This window comes from Fusarium subglutinans (genome assembly GCF_013396075.1).
Source record: "Fusarium subglutinans strain NRRL 66333 chromosome Unknown NRRL66333_c0000058, whole genome shotgun sequence".
NCBI lineage: Eukaryota > Fungi > Ascomycota > Sordariomycetes > Hypocreales > Nectriaceae > Fusarium > Fusarium subglutinans.
The window spans coordinates 146,823-167,680 of record NW_023502121.1 but is presented as its reverse complement, the minus strand read 5'-3'; the positions used below and the strand labels follow the sequence as shown (position 1 = coordinate 167,680).

At 47.9% G+C, this 20,858-nt stretch overlaps 6 protein-coding genes across 6 annotated transcripts; 4 read left to right on the top strand and 2 right to left on the bottom strand.

Moving 5' to 3' along the window:
- Positions 1–2,261: 2,261 nt before the first annotated feature.
- On the top strand, positions 2,262–3,467 carry FSUBG_5752 (spore coat SP96 precursor; the record flags this gene model as incomplete). The annotated part of the gene is made up of 1 exon (XM_036683882.1): positions 2,262–3,467. The coding sequence occupies one exon, from the start codon at positions 2,262–2,264 to the stop codon at positions 3,465–3,467; it is 1,206 nt and encodes a 401-aa protein (XP_036538741.1).
- A 481-nt stretch (positions 3,468–3,948) lies between these two features.
- Positions 3,949–7,543, bottom strand: FSUBG_5751 (uncharacterized protein; the record flags this gene model as incomplete). The annotated part of the gene is made up of 2 exons (XM_036683881.1): positions 3,949–5,645; positions 5,698–7,543. 2 exons carry the CDS (start codon positions 7,541–7,543, stop codon positions 3,949–3,951), a joined length of 3,543 nt encoding a protein of 1,180 aa, XP_036538740.1.
- A 3,226-nt stretch (positions 7,544–10,769) lies between these two features.
- FSUBG_5750 (ubiquitin carboxyl-terminal hydrolase 2) lies at positions 10,770–14,338 on the top strand (the record flags this gene model as incomplete). Its single annotated transcript, XM_036683880.1, has 3 exons — positions 10,770–12,047; positions 12,107–12,494; positions 12,543–14,338. 3 exons carry the CDS (start codon positions 10,770–10,772, stop codon positions 14,336–14,338), a joined length of 3,462 nt encoding a protein of 1,153 aa, XP_036538739.1.
- An 869-nt stretch (positions 14,339–15,207) lies between these two features.
- On the bottom strand, positions 15,208–16,217 carry FSUBG_5749 (methylglutaconyl hydratase; the record flags this gene model as incomplete). The annotated part of the gene is made up of 2 exons (XM_036683878.1): positions 15,208–15,784; positions 15,838–16,217. 2 exons carry the CDS (start codon positions 16,215–16,217, stop codon positions 15,208–15,210), a joined length of 957 nt encoding a protein of 318 aa, XP_036538738.1.
- Positions 16,218–16,993: 776 nt separating this feature from the next.
- Positions 16,994–19,097, top strand: FSUBG_5748 (uncharacterized protein; the record flags this gene model as incomplete). The annotated part of the gene is made up of 4 exons (XM_036683877.1): positions 16,994–17,650; positions 17,703–18,620; positions 18,670–18,727; positions 18,781–19,097. 4 exons carry the CDS (start codon positions 16,994–16,996, stop codon positions 19,095–19,097), a joined length of 1,950 nt encoding a protein of 649 aa, XP_036538737.1.
- Positions 19,098–20,059: 962 nt separating this feature from the next.
- FSUBG_5747 (lea domain protein) lies at positions 20,060–20,497 on the top strand (the record flags this gene model as incomplete). The annotated part of the gene is made up of 2 exons (XM_036683876.1): positions 20,060–20,249; positions 20,307–20,497. The coding sequence occupies 2 exons, from the start codon at positions 20,060–20,062 to the stop codon at positions 20,495–20,497; spliced, it is 381 nt and encodes a 126-aa protein (XP_036538736.1).
- Between the last annotated feature and the right edge of the window lie 361 nt (positions 20,498–20,858).

Here is a 20,858-nt window from a genome sequence, read left to right as displayed (position 1 = left end):
GCCTATAAGTGCTATCACTCACTGTAGCTGACCACTCGGCCTGCCACGTTGGCTAGGAAGAAGTCTCGGTTCCCTCCGGGCGCTACACATATTCCCAGCTTTCCAACCAACATCAGATCTCTCAACCCCACTCCAACACCAACACCACCTCTCATCCAAACCCGAAACACCAAGACGCGAAACATCATGACAACTCCCTGCAGAAAATCCTAAGAATGAGGCCTTTACTCGCAACTTACGCAAGGCGCCCACGCCTCGTGTATGATATATTCTCTTTATGATTGGCTTGTCATAAAAACCCATTGTCACTAAGGAAGCAACTTGTGAAACTGTGCCTGTTTCATGAGGGAGAAGGAAAACGATTATCTCTCCGGGAGTCCAAGGGACGGTCCCCTGCCGTCCTAGTTTGTCACACGGAGATAAATCCAAAAAAAAGGGAGGCGTATCAGGAGACATTCTTTGAGATCTTTTCAACCACACGTGAAAGATTTTTGCCCTGTTCAAGATATACAGCTGCCCCCCTGACTTGAAGGTGATCGTCCAGGGGATACCTGAAGATGGCAGGCCTCCAGAATGCCCAGCCTGCAATGACAATGGATCCAGTCGGACCTCCGATATCATCATCTAGTCGCACCGAGTTCCAAGGCCAAAGGCCAAGCCACTCATGGTAGCTGCGATCTTATACCTAGCGGTGTCTCGATGTGCAGTAGATGTTTGCGAAATTCCTCTCTGTGGCCATCAAATCTCACCATCCTCAATTTTCTTGTCTTGGCAGGAATGAGACAACTGACTGGTTCTGGACTGTCAAGCCACTAATCCATTTCAACACGATCGCTTGGCCATACCCCTGTCGCTCAGCCTTATATCCCTGTCATCGCCCCCTGATTGGCATCGGACCCCGCTATCAAGAGCTAGGTTCCTCGTAATGGCTGGCCCAGCACGACGGACTGCCACTGCAGGGGATGACACGGATGTCCGAACAATGCATTGACTCGACAATGAGCTCGGATCACTGAGGCAAATCAACAGATGGATGTCGAAATATTATGTGAATCCTCCTTTCGAGCCTTTCGCCATGTTAGAACTCAAGGGTTATTTTCATGGAAAAATGCAAGCTATTCCAGGACATGAACAGAAACCTGCTGTGCTGTACTCCGTAGCATGACGTTGAGAGCAGGGTTGTTCAAAGTCCCCAGTCTAGCCATCGCTTTCCCGAGCACTTGGTTCGACAGGGCCTGATTGGTGGTCGCACAACTGGAGTCCCTTGCGCCCCAACCACATATTCTTTTCTCAGTCATCACTTCACCGACTAAGCTCCCTTGCCACCATGGAGAATGTATGGGTGGCCTACGCTAAGCTGACAGCATTGGACTTGTTCACAAACGACAAGTCATTGAGTGGCTCATCATTCTTGTAGAAGGCGCTTGAACAAACTGCACAGGGGCCTCGCAGCTGAACAAGGGCGACGGCAATAGATCCGTTGTCGTCTTCCATACAGATCCCTCTTTCAGGCAGGACAGGTTCCCTGCAAACACACGAATCGCTAGTCAGGGGCATAAACCTCGTCTTTTCCTCCGGGGTATGCATGGGTCCAGCCCACTCACACTTCCCTTTCGTGACCAGATGAGTCTTGAAACATTGTCGTCAGCCTATCATGCATCGCTTGCTGCAAATCGTCTCTTAGTCCTCCGGGCCTAACCCCTCCGCCTTGCTTCGAAACGAGACTCAGCAGTTGCATTGAAGAAACCTGAGTGGCTATGCATGTTTACTAGAAGTTGACTCTTCCCTGGCTATACGGAGAAAAGGTCCACTATGATCGCCTCTGAGTCGCATGCAGCCGCGTCCGTTCGCGGGTGTTTCTCCCGCTCACGGAATCCCCTTGCCTCGATGTCTGCCCTCAGAACGCTGGTGGCCAGTCCATCGAGTGAGCTCAAGTCCATATAAGACGCCGTTTCCTCCCCCGTGTTACCATTCTTCTTCACCAACGACTTCAAAAGTCTCCAGTCAGTCCTTCAAAGTGAGATTGTCTCAACGACATTTCCATTCCTTCTTCTTTCTTTCCAAAGGCCAGTCCTTTCTTCTGTCTCGACGACATTCACGTATTGCCTGGTGCAATTCGATCCTTCCTTCACTCATACTCAAATCGAGCTACGACTTTTCAGTCCTATACCCATATCACTCGATTCTTGTCTTGACGACAATCTCGCAACCTAAACACCGAAGCTATCGTCCGGAACGTTAGACTCACCAACCCATTCAATATGTTCGCAAAGGCTTTCACTCTTGCCACTCTGGCTTCCTTTGCCAGTGCTCATATGCTTATGGCCAACCCCAAGCCTTATGGAAACCCCAACAACAGCCCTCTAGAAGCAGATGGCTCTGACTTCCCTTGTAAGGGCAAGGTCAATGATGGATCAGGTGACAACGTTTACAAGCAGGGCAGCACCCAGGAGCTCTCTTTCATCGGCCAAGCCGTTCATGGTGGAGGTTCATGCCAGGTCTCCATCACCACTGACAAGAACCCTACCAAGGACTCTGTGTGGAAGGTGATCAAATCTATCGAGGGAGGCTGCCCCTCCAGGACAGCAACCGGTAACCTGGGTGGTAACGCTGATGCCCTTAACCCCGACAAGTACGATTTCACCATCCCCAAGGAGTTGGCTGCTGGCGAGTACACTCTTGCCTGGACATGGTTCAACCACGTTGGTAACCGTGAGATGTACATGAATTGTGCTGCCATTACTGTTGAGGGCTCAGGTGGCTCCAAAGACCTCTTGAACTCACTCCCTGACATGTTTGTTGCCAATATCGGTAACAAGTGTGAGACCCTTCCTGACACCGATCTTGCTTTCCCCAACCCTGGAAAAGATGTGAACAAGCTCAAGCCTACACTTGAAGGACCATCAGGCACTGGATGCCAGAAGGCTGGCTCTGGATCTGGTGGCGGCGGCGATTCTCAGCCTTCTACTCCCGTGGCTGCTCCTACTACCAATAACGGTGTCCAGCCCACCCAACCTGCCGCTACGCCCGGCCCTAGTGCTGGCAATGGCTCAGGCGCCGGATCTGGCTCTAGTGATGGCTCAAATGGCACTCCTCAGATCCCCGGTGGTGCCTTCGTTACCGTTTCTCAGCCTTCCGCCTCCCAGCCTACCGCTACCCAAGCACCTGCCAACACCGAAACTCCCGAGGACGGTTCCGGTTCTGGTTCGGGCTCTGGTGATGGCAACCAGAACGGTGGCTCTGGTTCTGGTTCTGGCAGCGGTGGCTTTGCTGCTGGGACTGCTTGCACAAACGAAGGCGAATGGAACTGCATTGGCGGCTCGACTTTCCAGCGCTGTGCCAGTGGTGCCTGGACTACTACCCAGCAGCTCTCTTCAGGCGTCAGCTGCACTCCTGGTCAAGGCGCTGATATCTCCATGACCACGAAGCGAGGCAAGCGAAACATGCGTCGGGCTCAACGTGCATGAAAGAGAAATTATTTCACGAAGTATAGGGACTCAGATCTAGGGCACGGGATTGGTGTATGGATGGACTTGGCGTATTGAAGGGTGCAACAATTTTCTTGTTCTCTTTCTGTAAATTTTGATTCGCGGCCACACGGCATGACATTGTTTTAAGAATAAATCTCAACATATCTTACAGCAAACCTTTACTATCACTAATAAGTATGTGATGAACAATTGCTTTAACGAATGTATTCATTTCCATATGGTGAATCGTCCCACACACTGAATCCTTGTGGTATCTACCTATTAATTGGCATCACGGAAGCTCGAGGCTACCCAAACAGCGGTCCTGCTCTGAGAGAGCTTCAATACCTAGTTCGAAGATACACGACAACAATCTCATTAAATCTTATATGGTATTTACTAGTTGCCTGCAATAATAGATGAGGCATGACATTACTACCTATACCACCATCGTAACCCATGTCTTTTAAAAGTCGTTTTATATCCATGTCTCACTATCGTCCGGCTGGTTGGTATTTCCTTTCCTTCTTCGTCTGAGAAATTTTAGATAATCTACTTGCGGCCCAAGTGATGAAGGGTCAATGGGCACGACGTGAGGATCCGCTTCGATGCCAACATGTACATTTCCATCCGTACCAATATATCTCCCAAAACTCAGTGTTCGAGAGAATTGCCCTGGTGCGTCTTTGTAAACCGGAGTCGCAAGACGGCTCGGTGCAAAATAGGCAACGACTGCGCCAATAGTAGTTGGCATGCGTGGCAAGACAAACGCCACAGCTCTGATATAGAACAAACCCGCTACAATTGTGTTCAAAGCAAGAATCGTCATGGTGATGATGAAAGATGCGTCTTCCATGAATATCCTTGTTTCTTTCGTATGCCGAATTGCAGAGATCGGCCCACCCCTGTTGCTCGTCTCAAATATGTGGTCATTCAAACCAAGCAAGATTGCGTAAACGCGCCGATAGATATCGGATACAGCTGGTAACAACTCTTCCGGGTCTGGGACCGGATCGTTTGGGTCGAACGCGGATCTCGAACCATTGACAACCATGATAAGATGATTCATCCAGTTCGTCGATAGCGAATGGTTGTGCCATTGAGGATCTTGATCCCACCGTGAATTGTAAGTTTGAAACAATATGTCGGTATGGAGTTCCGACTCGTCATAATCCAGTGTTGTTGTGAGGTTACTGGTCCTCTCATAAGAAATAACATGACCAAGTGGATCGATTGTAACGTTAAAGATGGCAGTTTCGAAAATCGGCCGACAAATCAGAAAACTTGCATCGACTGTGCCATTAACATCTTTTGTCTCTTGGGTGCGGGCCCACCCCAAAGGCAAACTTCTTCCGCAAGGCGACCTCGTGAAAGTTCTGTCCATTGTTAGACTATACTCCAGAGATGAAATGCCGGTAGACCGATTGTTTGCTGACGTGCGGATGACCGGTACGGCTGCAGCGACAAACTGATCATCAGTGGTGCATTGACTGAGGTCCATCATTTCCGTAGGCCAATCCTCTGGTATTTCGTATTTCGTGGTTAACTTGGATGCTGATACGGTGGTACAATTGGCGGCAGCACCATAGCCTCTTGTGCTGACCGTGTATATATCTCCTGTCCTGTTCATACTGTAATCCTGGAGCTGATGTTTCTGGAAAAAGTATTCTTGAGAGATCCAAGGAGGAAGAATTGTCCCCGAAGTCAGATTGGCCATTGCCACGTATAAGTGATCTTGGTATAAACTTGTTGTGATGAGGTTTCTATTCAAATCTCGTGAAAGACCAAAGACGGACTCATTCCTGAAACGGGGCGCAAAGACCGGAGACATGGTAACGGTGTAATTTGCTGTTGTTACGTTTTCGTTAAATAAGGAACCGAGACCAACAGCCAAAAGATTTGCAAGTAACGCCATGGAACAGACAAGAACCAGGACAAGATGCTTTGATCTCAAGGCTCTCCAGAATACCAGCTGGGGCGGGATCGAGGTATATGTCGCGTCGATAGTGTTCTTCGGCTTCGCTTTCCCTTCCCATAGATCCTTGAACGGCTGAAGAACGCAGAGTAATCTATTCAGCAAAACCCAGAAAGGTTCAATAAGGGTTGCAAATATTGTTGGGATATAGTTCTCCAAAAGTTGTCGAACTTCGAAATTATTAGAAGGACGGGTCAGACCTGAAAGCGTATTAGCAAACCCATAGATTCATCCACGAGCTTTTAGGCAAACCATTTAGCGAAGACTCCTGATGCTTTAAATAAGACAAAAATGCCATAGCACCTATCAATGTAAGAACAAAGAGGAGACCGACCCATCTTTTCAGGGCCAGCGGCTTGACAGGGTCATAGTAGCCTCTTTGAACAGACTTGTTGTAGGTTTCAGATGCTCGAAGTCTTGGCAGTAGAAGTATTTCCACGTCCGCTCCATCATTCTTTGATATTAACTGAAAACTATCCATTTTGAAGTCCTCGAGGAGCCCCTCGTCATCTGCATGGTCCATTGGTTTGAATGCACTGATCGCGTCTGGGCTGTTGCTGAAAAAGTCGATGTATCGTCTTATCGAGGATGGATTTACTGGTAGGTTACTTGGTGCATCCCGGGAAAACCATAGAATAGAGCCCGTGAATATCGCTACGACGACCAGAAAGCATTCGACTGCCGTGGCAAAAGCCCGACTGACTATAATCCCTGTCATGTAGTACTCGACGAAGACGGTATTGTTGGAGAATTTCGTTGAGTTTTTCAAAATCGTCGTCATGGCCACAGAAAAGAGATATTTGTGAGCATCATTGTATGCTTTGTGCAGCACATCATGATGTACATATTGGTCCTTGTCTAGATCCTTTCCTGCCAACGCAAAACCGACCATGTTTGAGACTGGGAATGTGATATTGGTATGGTTTAGTCGAGGATGTTGTTCAACCACCGCATTGAAGGGATAATCCTTGACAATTGGGGTCTCCGCCATGCCATTCGCCAAGAGATACTCAAAAGCAGTCCTGTTAAATTCCTTGTCGGAAAGTGTTTCTCGTAGACCCAATGCTCTAATGGACTTGCTGTCTGGCTCAAATGTATTTGCGTTGACTGTTGCGAGAACTCTCTGCTTGAAGTACTGAGGCTGGCAGAACATGGCAGATATATTGAAAGTAGGCGAAGGGTCCCAATCAACTGGGATAGCTTTGCCCCATATAGCTAGAAACTGATGGATTGAATCAGGAGTCCGTCCACAATTCGGGTTCGCAATCTGAAAGTCTGAGTAAGGGCTGGTGAAGTAGCCTATGTAGAACATCCTCGTCTCGTTCCTCGCCCCGAAGCCAGCAGTGGTATTACAGCCCTGTCCATTTAGGAAGCTGAATTGCTCTTGATGCCTGACGCCTATTCTTGCGATTTCTGCTGGCCAACAGTTCAACTCGGTCCAAAGCTTTGTCGTTTCTGCAGTAATATTAAGTGAGACTGCTGCGTGTTTCCTGACGTTAGCGAGCTCCGAGCTTGTGTTCGGATAGAAAGGCAGCAGTGTATAATCAGCAGTAGTGAAAGCAGGAAACTGCTGACCAAGCCAGCCTATAGCGTATCCGGTGTTGAGAAACTCGGGATCTAGGACCTCAACATGTTCAGCGACAGGAAGAAGCTGAGATCTATTGACGAGTGAGGTCATATCGGTCTGCTTTACAATCCCTGTACCAAGCAGAGCGCTCTGAAGGGGCGTCAGGGCCCAAAAGACGATAACCATGGCAGTACCCCCAAAGAAGACAGGCCAATGTTTCCTCTTTGCTGCTTTGAAAGGAACCAGAGCCACAAACTCATATTGATAGTCCAGGAAAAGGGAGTTCTCAGCTGTGGCACCTTCACGTTTTGACAATTCGAACCATGGCTGCATTCGCTTGACGTCCAGATCGATCCAACTCCAGAGCATACTGTACAACACAGCAATAATAGTCGGCACATAAAGATAGCTGAATTTGGCATAACCGGGCATAGCATCGAGAGACGGTGAGAGAGCGAGACCACCTTGTGCTGCACTGCGTTGTGCTAATGTCTCAACGGCGACGGCGAGAAGAATCGTAAGTGCAATCATAGCGAGTAATATCGGCGTCGAAAGCGAGAGTGGTTTCCATCCTTTTCCCCTGTAACCTTTCCCTTCTGGAGATACCTCTTTCACGCCTGTAGTTGTCCTAGCGTTGGCATTTCTCTTTGGTAGTAGTGGTAGACGCTTGTCAAAGGAGCTTGGTATTGAGTCGGTAGTCACATTGCCCTGTAGCCGAAGGGCTGTCGTCTCCCAACTCGACATAACTAATATAGAAAAAGGGAAAGTGGCCTGCCACCCTCTGGAGAAATTGTTTGGAGATAGAAGAAGAAATGTCGAGGCTCAAGTGGAGGGCGACAGCCGCATTAAGACTATCGTATCATGGGCATAGTTGGTGAACAGCAGAACCTTCCATAAGAAGCAAGTGTTTAGAACCAACATCTCTCAACCCGATGAGTAAACAGAATCTCTAGCAAAATAGCAGAAAATGTGTTAAGGTAAGAGGAATATGCAAGTTGGTCGATGGCTCATTATCACGAAACAGGAATAACTGGGCCGTCAAGGATCTGATACTACCTAAATTTACAAATCAGCCTGGATTAAGCGCCGAACGAAAGCCAACCAATACTAGCTTCTGTAGATAGTCCGATACTTCGGCTTTCGCGCTATGTCCTGGGAGGGTGATCCTGGCAAAGTGCCGCACCATCTGTACAGACAACACAGCACAGTGACAGTCCCACTGCAAGAAAAGATGGCGAAGCTGATGGATGACATCTCCCACATACTTTCCAGCGCATCAGATACTCCAGAAAAACAGAGTCTTGAATCTCCCAAACATGACTTTTCAAGTTATGTTACGTGGTTGCAGCGTTAATGTTTGAGGGGAATTTGACAAGGGGCTAAAGAATGGGCGGCTAGTTGACCGTTGCGGTTGGCCGGAGCGCTAACCGCTCAAGCGCTGAGTCCTTTAACTCGCTTTAGTGCCGGGTGGCGCCTTTCCGTGACGCGGGAAATGGAAGGATGATCTGCCGGGTTAGCTTGTTTTCCGATTGGACGCTGTGTGTGAGTGTTGGTGATATCCTGAGATCTATTGCTGAAGATGCTATCCACCGAAGAGTCGCGTTGTCGGATTTTGACAAATTAAATCAATTTGGCGTAATAAAAATCGTAATGTTGTACTAATGTTTTCGTAAGACATTGGCAACGACACTGGTTGGTGAGAACCCTGCTTCAACAAGGTGTTAGATGAAATCAGAGGTATTGTTTCCAGCAGATACTTGCAGTTCCACAAAATAGTACCTTCACAATAAATCGGACTACTCAAAATGCCGTGTTTCAATACGCATTCCTACACTCTTACCTCTTTTGATCGAGAGGGGTCTCACATATCACCGGTGTTTTCAACTTGTTAGTAATGAATGCCTTCTTAATTGCCTATTTAACAGGCCGTAAGTAGATTGCTGATGGGAATCTTCAGTTACCTATATGAGGTCCTGGGGCAAACTTCCTGTCTGCTTTGCTAGTAGTGATAATCAAGAAGAATGAAGCAAAGAATACAATTCCATTCTTGACGAGATAAGTTGCTTAGATACTAATATCGACTATTCTTCTCTATCCATCTATTTCGTTTGAGCTTAGTTTCTGAGCCCAAACAAATGTTACACTTTGTATACGCAGAATTACGAACGTGAATGAGATTTGCTGACGTTGTGTGTATTTCGTGTAACTAAGAGTACAAAACAGTGACATTTCCTCCGGTTGGAGTCAATCTTATTTGTGTTGCTTCTTATCGATAAGTAACACAAGCCTGAGTCGTCACTGGACCATGTCATCCATGAACAGGGGACGCGTCAGATATCCAATCACCTACTTGAGAAAGCTCATTAATCGACAAAGGAAAAGATGCGATTCAAGTGATACTTGGCTTGGCGCGTTCGGCTAATTGCAAACGAAAAACACATACTCCGTACGTGGAACAGGACGTAGCGAGAATGCCGCTGATGAAAGCCCATGTACAGTCACACTTGTCTTTCCAAGTTTGGTGGGATTTTGGCGCAAGGCGTCGCATTTGAACTTTTTGGCATGGAAATAGAACTTGCGAACCCAAAAAATGTGCGTAAGCCAAAGCTTAATTACTAGGTACCTAAAACAGCCTGTTAATACTACGTATTAATTTAAGAAGAGAAGGAGGAAGAAGGCGATAGAAACTAGTTGCCTTCTGTATCTGATAGGTAAAGCTTCATCTAAGCTGGCGTTAACCCCCAGATTGAGCCTTCCACCCTAATTAAGGTGCTGACTCAGCTCTTGCATCATCCATCGCATGGGTTAAGAAAGAGCACTGCGTCAGCTACGTTTGTTTTGTCTGCGCCATCATTGCGAGCATCATCAAACTTTCCCAGGCATCCAAATTGTTTTTTCTCAGTTAGCATCTTATCGACCTTGATTTATTTGTCGTCGTTCCCGTCATAGGTCTCGATTCACGAAATTATGACCAAATAAGCACGAAGCTCGACCCCCGTACGATTTGATTCATCCTCATAACTAGAGCTTCGACCGCCACCGCACTGAGGTTGCTTCCATTCACCGGCCCACGAATTCCGCACAAACGAAACCGAACCTTCCCAGCGAACTCATGTCACTGATTTAGTGCACCGTATCTCTCCACATTTCACGAAGAGTTTATTCCAGGGTTCCTTATCTGCGAATAGTCCAACAAGTGCCACCCCGCAATCCACAAACTGGGATCCCAGACACGTCCTTCTCCAAAGCACAATATCACCCACGACCTCACATCTTGATACAGTACGCAAGCGGATTAAACAAGAAATACTGTCCATCAGACGTCGATCAAGCGTCTAAGTAGCTCCCCATGGCGAGCCGATACGACTTGAGGTCCGCACAGGATCTAGATACGAGCTACGCTTCTTTGCCTGGGACAAGTGGAACTCCTGTCACTCAAAACTCGACGCCTCTCAAAGACAGGATAACAAATCGAAATACAAGAGGTATGTTTACAATTACTCTTAAGCATCAAGATTGGTAGCCAACTGTGTTGTTCCCAGGATGTCACCCTTCGAGATGGATATATGAACTCTTGCACAATAACTTCACTGTATGCGATGTCTTTGAACGGTTGCGCAAAACAGAACTGAACGCACCATATCCATGGGATCACCCCCATCGATTGATGATAAATGGCAACCAGAGTTATTCAACCAAATCAACGCAGGTATTGTCCTCGCTCTGTGTTGACTGCCACTTTCATTTTGTGTTTAAGATGTCATGGGACGAGCGACACTCTCAAGAGTCATGCAACCCTCAACAGGAGCAGTGGCCTCCGAGTGATGCGAGATTCCCCTGGCATCATCTTGTTTGGGTTGGTCAAGAGTCACAACCTTCGCCACTCGTTCAGATTGATGACAGACAACGAAACAAGTATTACCCACTAGTTGCTCGCGAGCCTTTTGCATGCTCAGCCGGCCCATGTACGTTCTCAGTCACGCTGGAAATCTCGGAACCTCGCATGAGTCGCGAGTGGATCGACTTATTACTTGACCACGATACCATCCGTAAGAATGTGCGCCGTGCTAAGGAACAGGATCCGGACCGGTACGCCGCGGCAAGTGATGACTGGGCTCTGCAAGCTCCTCTGAACCTGAACACATATCTCAAAAACATAATTGAGGCTACTTCACAGGAGAACGCTAGGAGCATCTCTAAAAGGAACAAGCGATTCTTTGTGCTCTTCGGCACTCCATGCTTTGAAATGTTCAGACAACTCGAATTCGAGGAAACGGTTGATGTAGCGGAAGATGGAGTTGATGGAGGGACTTTCACACCACCGATCCCTCCTCGGTCAGATAACCCCTCTGGGGCTACCGATTTAGGGACATATCGAGCATACATCGAAGATGTGAGATCTGAGGTTCAGTGCATTATACACAGAGGCGGCCAGCCTGCTGAGCTTTGCACTCCTGGTCTACATGCCGATTTGGGATGCGCAGAGGTACCGAACGTGGATTCTGTCTTGGTGAACATTGCGCGTTATGAGACCCTGGGAGTTTTGCCGAATCAGTCGAAGGAGATTGTTGCCAATGCTTACAAGAGACAGTGGGAACTTATTCCTGATAAGCGAAAAGGACTCATTGACGCTCTTATGAGTATTGCGAATGACCTTAACGACGAACAGCTCAATGAATACGGTGGCACTCAATCATCAATCTTCGAGAGCCAAGTACAAAGCCAAACAAACAGTGATGATGGTGGGTTGACAAACGAGGCTTTGCTATTCTTCGAGCTGCAGCCCCGGAACGAATACAAGGCACAATCCATAGTTCAGGCATTCCGACGAAAGGTGGCACAAGATCCCAGCTGTGCTAATACCGCCCGAAATATGTTAATGCTGATCTCCCAAGCATCATCCGATGATAACTACACGGCAGAGTTGGTGATGGAGTATGGGGAGGGGTTCTCTTTACCCACGGCGAAAGAGATTCTTGGCTTGAGTGATGCCAGTGGCTTTGGGCCTGATACGTTGGACGACGTCAAAGAAAAGGTCAGAAATATGCGCCTGTTGTTGTTAAGCCTAGAGCATGAGTCTAATCAAGTGTACAGATTCAAAACGCCAAAGACAAGGATGCCAAGACAACTTACTTGGAGGCTATGGAGAAGATTGCCGAGCACACGAATTCAACTGGTCTCAAAAGCGCAGTTGGAGAACTAAGAGAAATGCATGGTATTGCAGCTCCTGGCGGAAGCAGCGCCACCAACGCCTCCGCACAAGCTGCGAACTTTGATCTTCCGGTTGGACTAGAGAACATTGGAAATACGTGCTACCTCAACAGCCTTTTGCAATATCTTTTTACTGTCAAGCCGGTTCGAGACGTCGTTATCAACTATGGCAAGTTCAAGCTCGAGTTGACGGATGAGAAAATCAAGGAGCGATTGCTTGGTGGTAACAAAATGCAGCTGGATCGTGGTGAAGCTGTCGTTGCTCAGGCTTGTAAGTTTATCTAGTTAAGGCCTCTACAGCTTAACTGACCAAACTCAGTTGTACAGGAGCTTTCAGATCTATTCAGCAATCTTGAAAAATCCGACAAGGTAGCAACGCGTCCGTCTCAGAGGCTGGCCAATGCTGTCCTATTGTCAACAGGCACACTCCTCAAAGAAACGAAGAGCTCTATTGAAGCAACAACTGAATCTCGGCCGCCACCACTTCCTACTCGACCACCCCCTGGACCCCCAGCGAAGGAGAACAACGACGTGGAGATGATTTCTGGAACCGCCGATGACAGCCGCGACCCAGTTGACACAGCTAGTACAGTCAGCTCGCAAACACTCGTCGAAGAGGATTCTGACCGTTCTTATGAGAAAGTGGAGACCTCTCCAACTACCACTGAAGACCAGGTAATCGACACAGTGATGGAGGTTGGACAAGATGAGGATGTCGTTAAAATCAGCCGAACGAGTGATAGGCCTATGGAAATTCCCGAAGTTGTCGAAAAATTGAAGAACGACACTTCTCAGGATTTTGAGTCTACTGATGTCAACATGCCGGATGCCGAGGAGCCACAAACGGTCGACCAGAAGGTGCTGACTGCTCTGGAACACCAAAAGAGGTCTTCTGGCACCGACCAGCAGGATGTAGAAGAGGTAATGGGCAGCATCATCAATCGTCTTCAAGCCGCTATTCGCCCATCATTCGTTGACGAGTCAACCGGTATTCAATTTGAAGAGATCATGAAAACTTTCTTCGTTACCACCATTAATTACACCAAGAAGTTTGATGACAAGACTTATCAAAAGGAAGTTAGTTTTGATCGGTCTATTACCGCATTTCCTGCTCCCAAAGGTTCATGCTCGCTATACGAAGCCCTCGGCCGAAATTTCGACCAGCAAATTATTGAAGAAGGCAAACTCTCACGATATACAGCTATCCAGACGCTACCCCCTGTTCTGCACGTACTCATTCAAAGATCGCAGTCTATGGGGAGCAAGAACGGCAACCCCGTGCTAATCCCTGAAATACTATACCTCGACCGATACATGGATGCCCCCCACGACTCGCCAACCTTCAGAGACAAAGTCAAGAGTTGGGCCATCGCCAGCCGCATATCTGACATCGAAGCCTCCAAGGCTACAGTTGAGAGCATGAGTCCAACTGGACCCATCCTCGAGAGCATTGCCCAAGAAGAGGAGGCCAAATGCAGTATTGCAGCTGTCACAGAAGACAGTGAAATGACAGATGGTGTGAAGACTGTGGATGAGGACTGGAGTTTCGATGGGACGGTCGATGATGACTATCTTCTTGTTGGCCGATCCAGCGTAAACTCAGTGACCTCGAATGGTCTATCTTCCAGGCCAAAAGACATCGAATACACCGAGACCGCCGTGCGGGAGAAGATGGATTCTGAGCTCAGAGACAAGGAGGCAGCTCTGGAAGACTACTACTCCAATTTGAAGAGCAATCCATACCGGCTCCATGCAGTCATATGCCATCGTGGCCAGCTGATGTCTGGTCACTATTGGGTATGGATTTACGACTTTGAACAGGATGTTTGGCGCAAATACAATGATTCCAACGTCGAGGTCAAACGCAGCACAGCTGAAGTTTTGAACACATTGAGTACCAGTGGAGAGCCATACTTTCTTTGCTACGTCCGCGATGAAGATAAAGAGACTTACGTCGACGTACCTCGGCGTCGAAGACCAGCACCACCATCAGATACCTCGTTCGAAAACCTTGACGCGGATGGAGATATAACAGTCACCAACAGCGAACCGCCAAAGACCTCAGAGTCACCTCAGGAGCTTCCGCCCGCATATTCGGAGCAAAAGATTGACTAGGAACCTCCTCCACTGTCGGCTAGCAAAGGTCAAGCGTCTGTTCCGTCCAAACAGCCATCCCCAGTTAAAACCGACGCGGCGGTGACCTCTGGAATCCAAAGCGCTCAAAACCCAGCTAAGCGGGTTTCCTCGTTAGACGAAGACGATACTAGTGCTTCTACAGAAGTAGATGTGTATGAAGCTCCGACATCACCCACAAAACGACTAAAGCTTGTCAAGACTGATGATCGGACACCAGAACCCCCAAGATTGTCCCATACCCTTGAGAAGCAATCTCTGGATGGTCCTCAAACAGAGCTTGTGACAGGCATAAAATTGACTCATGAGGACTGTAACACAATCGCTCAGGAGTGCAAAAGATCTGAGCTTGGAACCCCCGATCGCGCTATCAAAGCGGTCAAGAAACGGATTATATTGAAAGTGAAACGTCGGACAGATCCTCTGGCTGACACCAGGCGGCACCGTGGGCCCCGCGGCATAGTACATCACATTATCGAAGTAGCAAAGCTTCGGCGAAAGCTTGAGAAAGCTACCGAGGACGAAGAGACAAAGGAGCCGTAATCTGTGATGTGAGAAAGACGGAGGTAGTAGAAATGGATATACCCGCGGTTGAGCCAAAGACCCTTTTCACGGAGTTGATACAACTAATTGGTTTTTGAGGTGGGATTTCCTGGTGATGGCATGCCCAGAGGATCCGATAGATACAGAAAGAATAGCAGGCAAGTCGCTATATGCTGTTCCATGAGTTGCAAAAATAGAACTTGGAGTCGACTCCATCTGTTTTAATGGCCAATTCTTCAACTTTTCATAGCTTATACTGCCCACATTGTTCATGTTTTGATATCGACTCTCAAGGATTTCCATGTGCCTTACCGGCCAGTGAAGATAGGCTTCCTCTTCTCCTGGAAAGCCTTTAGGGCTTCGTTTCTATCCTCGGTATTGACGACTCGCTCATACATCTTGTTCTCAACCTCTTCCCTTGCCCATGCTACAGCCTGAAGAGCAGCCCTCACACCGATCGGTCCTCCTTCGCAAATCTCCTGCGCAAGTCTCACGGCTTCACTCAACGCTGCTTTTCTTGCCTCGCCAAGAACATCTGAGCCATCGCGCTCATCTTCAGGTACGATCTCAACAAGCCGGTCAGCAATACCTAGAAAGTATGCCTCAGGAGCTCCAACGCGACGGCCGGTCAGGATCAGATCGCGAGCGCGGGAGAGGCCGATAAGAGCGGGAAGACGATAGGTGCCGCCGGCGCCGGGGATGATGCCTAGGCGGGTTTCAGGAAGGCCGACAGTTGCATTGGAACTAAGAACGCGAAAGTGTGTGGAGAGAGCGAGCTCAAGACCGCCGCCAAGCGCGACTGAGGAGATGGCCGAAATGGTAGGGATGGGAAGGTTAGATAGAGATGTGAGGGTGTTGCGGAGATTTGTGAGAAATTCAGCAGTTCTGTGCCCGGCGATTAGTATAGCACACTGACATTTGACATAAGGAGTACTGACTCTCCCTGGCTCATCCCCTTACGCTCCTTGAGGTCTGCGCCAGCGCAAAACGATGTATCAACAGCACTAGCCAGCACAACAGCTCTCGTAGGACCCTTCTCATCCACACCAGCTGCACCACCAAAACGCTTCTGCAGTGGCAGTTCTTCGCCATTGGGCCCATATTGACTATGCAAAGAATCGATCTCGGCGCGAAGATTTGCTAGAAGAGCCCTTGAAATGGCATTTCGCGCAGACGGGCGGTTAAGCTCAAGAATGCGAATATGGCCGGTGTTTGGCGCGGGGAGGTTCGTTACGCGGATGAGAGGTTCGGTGGTAGAGGAGTAGTAACGCCTGAGAAGACGAAGGGTCACTACGGGTTGAGAGAGACGGGGTGACATTTTGAGCAGATCAATTGGTGGTCGTTGGGTCGGTACTGATGATGAGAAGTTGAGCTTTGTATATTAATTACCTTGAGGTATCTGAGACACGGCATTGCGAGCCGAGGAATGACGTGCATCGGTTGGTGTCGGTTCATAAATGTTAAGCCGATAACCGATAAGACAAGGACGGGATTTCAAGAGGAGCATCCGTAGATTTATGGTTATTTCAACTTCACACGGTTATATACATCCTTGTCCGCTGAATTATATTCTCGTTGTAACCTCAGTGAGTGGGCAGGATATAGAGTTGTTACTATCAACGAAACATGTTTGGTGGAGATGATGAGTTGGTCCAAGTTCCACATTCAGTTATATGACGACGATCGACAATAAGACGGTTCAAGAAGCTATTATGTCTGGTCAGCTTATAATTACTAGAATTCTTTTGAATATGATGATAGGAATTTCTCATTATCATCTCTGGTCTAATATTGAAAGCCAGGAAAACAACGCCCACAACAAGCTTCTCTAAACTTCCATTCCGGGGAAACGTGCCAAGACAACGGCATATAGACTAATTAGAGTAGCAAGCCGAGATCCCAGTCAGCGACGAACTGGACCCATTGGATTGGATCTTCAGCCTCCTCCGACTTCTGTCGATCTTCTCTTTCTTCCTTTCCTACTCTTTGGCACAACGGGTAGTATAGCCACAAGATCAGACAAAGACCATGGAGGGATGTTCTTAATTGAGCCCGTGGAGGATACACGACGTCTCACCAAGAGACATCTCCACGATGGCATCAGCGTCCATTCTGCAATCGTTGTCGACTTCCACAACCCTCACCCCGTCTGCGCCATCATCTACAGCCTCGAGTACACCTCTCACTATTCTAATTCGCAATTCCATCGAAGGAACCTCGGATTTCTTCCCGTTTGTTGACATCGCCGGTCTTGGCTCTGGCTCTGATGATGTTAACTCGGGACTCACTTTCAAAGAGCTTTTCGCCACAAGTCTCGATGGGAACCAGGAAATAACTCTGTTCAGTTCTGGGTGCCAAGTTGATGGTAGAACTGACTGCACACGTGCCTGTAACAATTCCAGTCTCTTCTTTAGCTCATTGGAGACGTTCTACAATTGCGCTGCATTGGCTGCGGCGGCTCATTGGACTCAGGATGCGAAATCTTACTATGTCAGCGAAGAGACTGAGCGCAATGCTAGCGCAATCATGGGATCTGGGACTTTGTCCGAGTTTGACGGGCGACCTGTTCTCAAATCTCTCATCGCTTGCGCTCAAGATTCTTGCGACAACGATGGTCTGAGCAAACCTTGCAACCGGACAATTGACCGCCTCTCCTATGATATCTCAACCCCTGAGGAGATATTCGAGGCCCTGGACGAGTTTTGTCCGGAGTTACCAGCCGAGGTCAACCCAGATATCTTTGGACCAGGAGTAGGTCCGATTAACATTTGTCGAGTTCTATAGACACTGACATGGGCTTCAGGTTCTCATCTCGTATGTTCTTCAAGTATGCTTCGCTGCATCCTTGTATCTGCTACTCAAAGGCTTCACTCTCTGGGTCACTATTACCCAAGATACAAGTCGTCGCAAATCGGAACCTAAGCCCTACCGCCTGAAGCGCAGTCTGACGCGAATTGAGAGTATGATCTGGCGTGACTCTGGTGGCCTGTCGCGCACCAGCATTGCAATTGCAACCACCTTAGTTGAGTTTCAGGAGGCTCAGTGCTGGTTTGTCTTTGCTGTTCAGATTGCATCGATTCTTGCCATCGTTGTAAACTCCCAAGAGGGTACCTTTTGGGGCGAGATCGTTGTCAACGCTGCCATTGCATTTCACGTTTCTCAGAATGGAATACTACCAATGTTTCTTGTCCAGGTCTGTCTGCATCATGAGGGCATCCGCAACTGGCATACATTCCTGGGCTTCTTCATGGAGTATCTACTCGCCATCGTCGCAACCTCGCAAAAGATCTATTTCAAGGACGCGTTTGCTTTGTTCAAGAGCCAGAATGAGATAGAAGCATGTGGCTTCAACCCAAGTCCGCGAACATATTGCGCCGCAACTCAAGGCATCGATGGACAGTCCTTCAGCTTCTTTCCTCATCCCTTGTTGTACAAAATGACATTTCTTGTTCTCGACACCATTGCCATCATTGCCTTAGTAGCTGATCAGCTGGCGTGGACACTTCGCAAGCATCATCTCACTAAACATGTTCAGATTGGATCGTACCGTCTTGGTCGCTGGCCGCGCTGGGGGAAGCAGAAAAGAGGACTTTTTATTAAGATATGGTTCTGGCGCATCCTTGAAGTCGCATATCTCGTCATCAACATCTTGTACATGATTTCCCTGACGAAAGTCATCAATGCCGAGAGTTTTGCTGCTAACAGGTGGTCGTATGGCCAGGTGAGTTTCCGTTCTCTGATCGGTTTATTTATCTCATGGTATTCGATAGATTATCGCTGTTACCGTCTGGGGACCTGTTATTGTCAAGTTGTTCGATCTCCTGCTTTGTAAGTATACAAGAAATATGTTCGAGTTGCTATTTTGCTGACTGCACATGCAGCTGGGCCTCCCAAGAATGGTATGAGACTCAACTCGGGTCCACCTAGGCTACGTATCGACAACGTTATAAACGGTCGAGTGGGGACATCTGCAGATGAAGTCATCGAGGATGATAATGAAACCGATGAGAAATGCGATGAACCGGAGCCAAGAGCCAGAGATGAGGGTTTCATGATTCGGCAAGCTGCTACTATGCAGTTGGGAGATCCGAATCACGATGGCCGGGATATCGAGGGCGAAGCAATAGGGCCAGAGCCTAAAGCGGCATCGCCAGAAGGTATCAGTGCTGAGAGAGACGTCAAAGGCACAACGAAATGACGATTTATGAAGTTTTGTTCTTTATTCATGATAACGACGGTTGATGATCATTGAAAAAACTGTTGTGGGTTAATGTACTAGACTTGAATCCGATTCAGATATGAAAGCTTCAAGCGATATGAAGCAGAATTTATCAACCAATGAAGTCCGTCAGGACAACTGTGAGACTTGGAAAGATGACAGAAACTTGAGCCTTCGATTCTAAGAGCGATAGACTAGGTACTAAGACATGCTAATAAGGGTCATTTATGATGTGTTTTGTAACTCATTTAATGGTTATTTTCGCTTGCTGCTTCAAGGCCACAAGTGTTGTGACACTTTGAGGTGAGTTTAGCTTAATAAAAGTTACATTGCTCTTGTTAATAAACTAGATCTGATCCAATGGGACCTTCCACTGCACCAACATCCGTCCTTTATGTATAAATGCATCTAGGCGAGAAAGGAAAACTCAGGACCTTAACCCTGAGCGATAAAAATAATTAGGTAAATCTAACCCAAGTTTAGGGGATTCACTGCTCAGTTTATTTTGATACCCTACATCAAGGTCCGATGTTTTTATGTTCCCCACACGAGCTCCCCAACCTTCTTCAGCGATCGGCCGCGGGATCTGTCGATGATGAGATTGAACACAAACCGCAGAAAGAGGACAAGCTCGCTCTGAGCCCAGCGCTCTCCCCGTTTATTTCAAGCCTCACTGCGTCATCATTACCTCTCCTTTTCTTTTCACGTGCTTGCTTGGTCGCGCCGCAACAGGGAGTTCTTTCCCCGCGAGTGACATCATGCAGCTATGACAAGCTCCCGTCGTCATAACATAAGTTACAAGAGCTTCCCGTGTCACTCTTTCTCCTTTGAAAAAGCTTTCTCTATTCTTCTCAATTTCATCAATTGACCTTTTTCTTTACCTCACAACGTAAAACATCCCAATTCAAGTCTCCCACAACAAAACACCAGCAACCATCATCATGTCTTTCCTCACAGAGAACGTCATCCGCCGTGTCGCCCTCGCACCTCGCATCATCGCCTTCCAGGCTCCTCGAACATTCACCACGAGCTTTGCTTTGCAGCGAACTGCCACAGATGCTGTCAAGGATACTGCCAAGAAGGTTGATCGTGTTGTGAGCGACAAGATTGTGGACGGCATTGAGGCTGGCGGTTAGTCTTCAACTATCAACTGGCTCAAGATGTTCAATTGCTAATAAGAATGACCAGAAAATGTTGCCTCGAAGGCCAAGGATGTTGCCCAAGATGTGACTGGTGGCAGCGCCACCGGAAAGGCACAAGAGCTCCGAGGAGAAGCTGCTGGCAAGGCCCAGGAGCTCAAGGGTGAAGCCAAGGGCGCTGCTGAGCAGGCCAAGGGCAAGGTGAAGGGTGCGGCTGAGGAGGTCAAGGGCAAGTTGTAAGCGAAGCTCAAACTTGTTATGATTCAGGTGGGATATAATGAAGTTCAGACCTCACAATGGTCTGTTGTACGATTACAAGGCACGCATCATAAGACTAGGGGAGCAAATTTCATGCATTAAGAAATCCGTTCAAACATTCCTCTTGTGTTAGACTCATCACAAGTATGATCAGGTCACATTGGCTTTTTGTTATGTGATCATACCGCAACTAAAAACATAGACCTGTGTCCGTATGTGACACTTCACTCAGGCTAGTGAAATCTGACGTCATCAATTTTGGAATGATTTGTCCGATATCATGTCTTATTCGTCTCCATATATCTTCATATCGTTCAGGTATTACACATACTTATCACTCTTA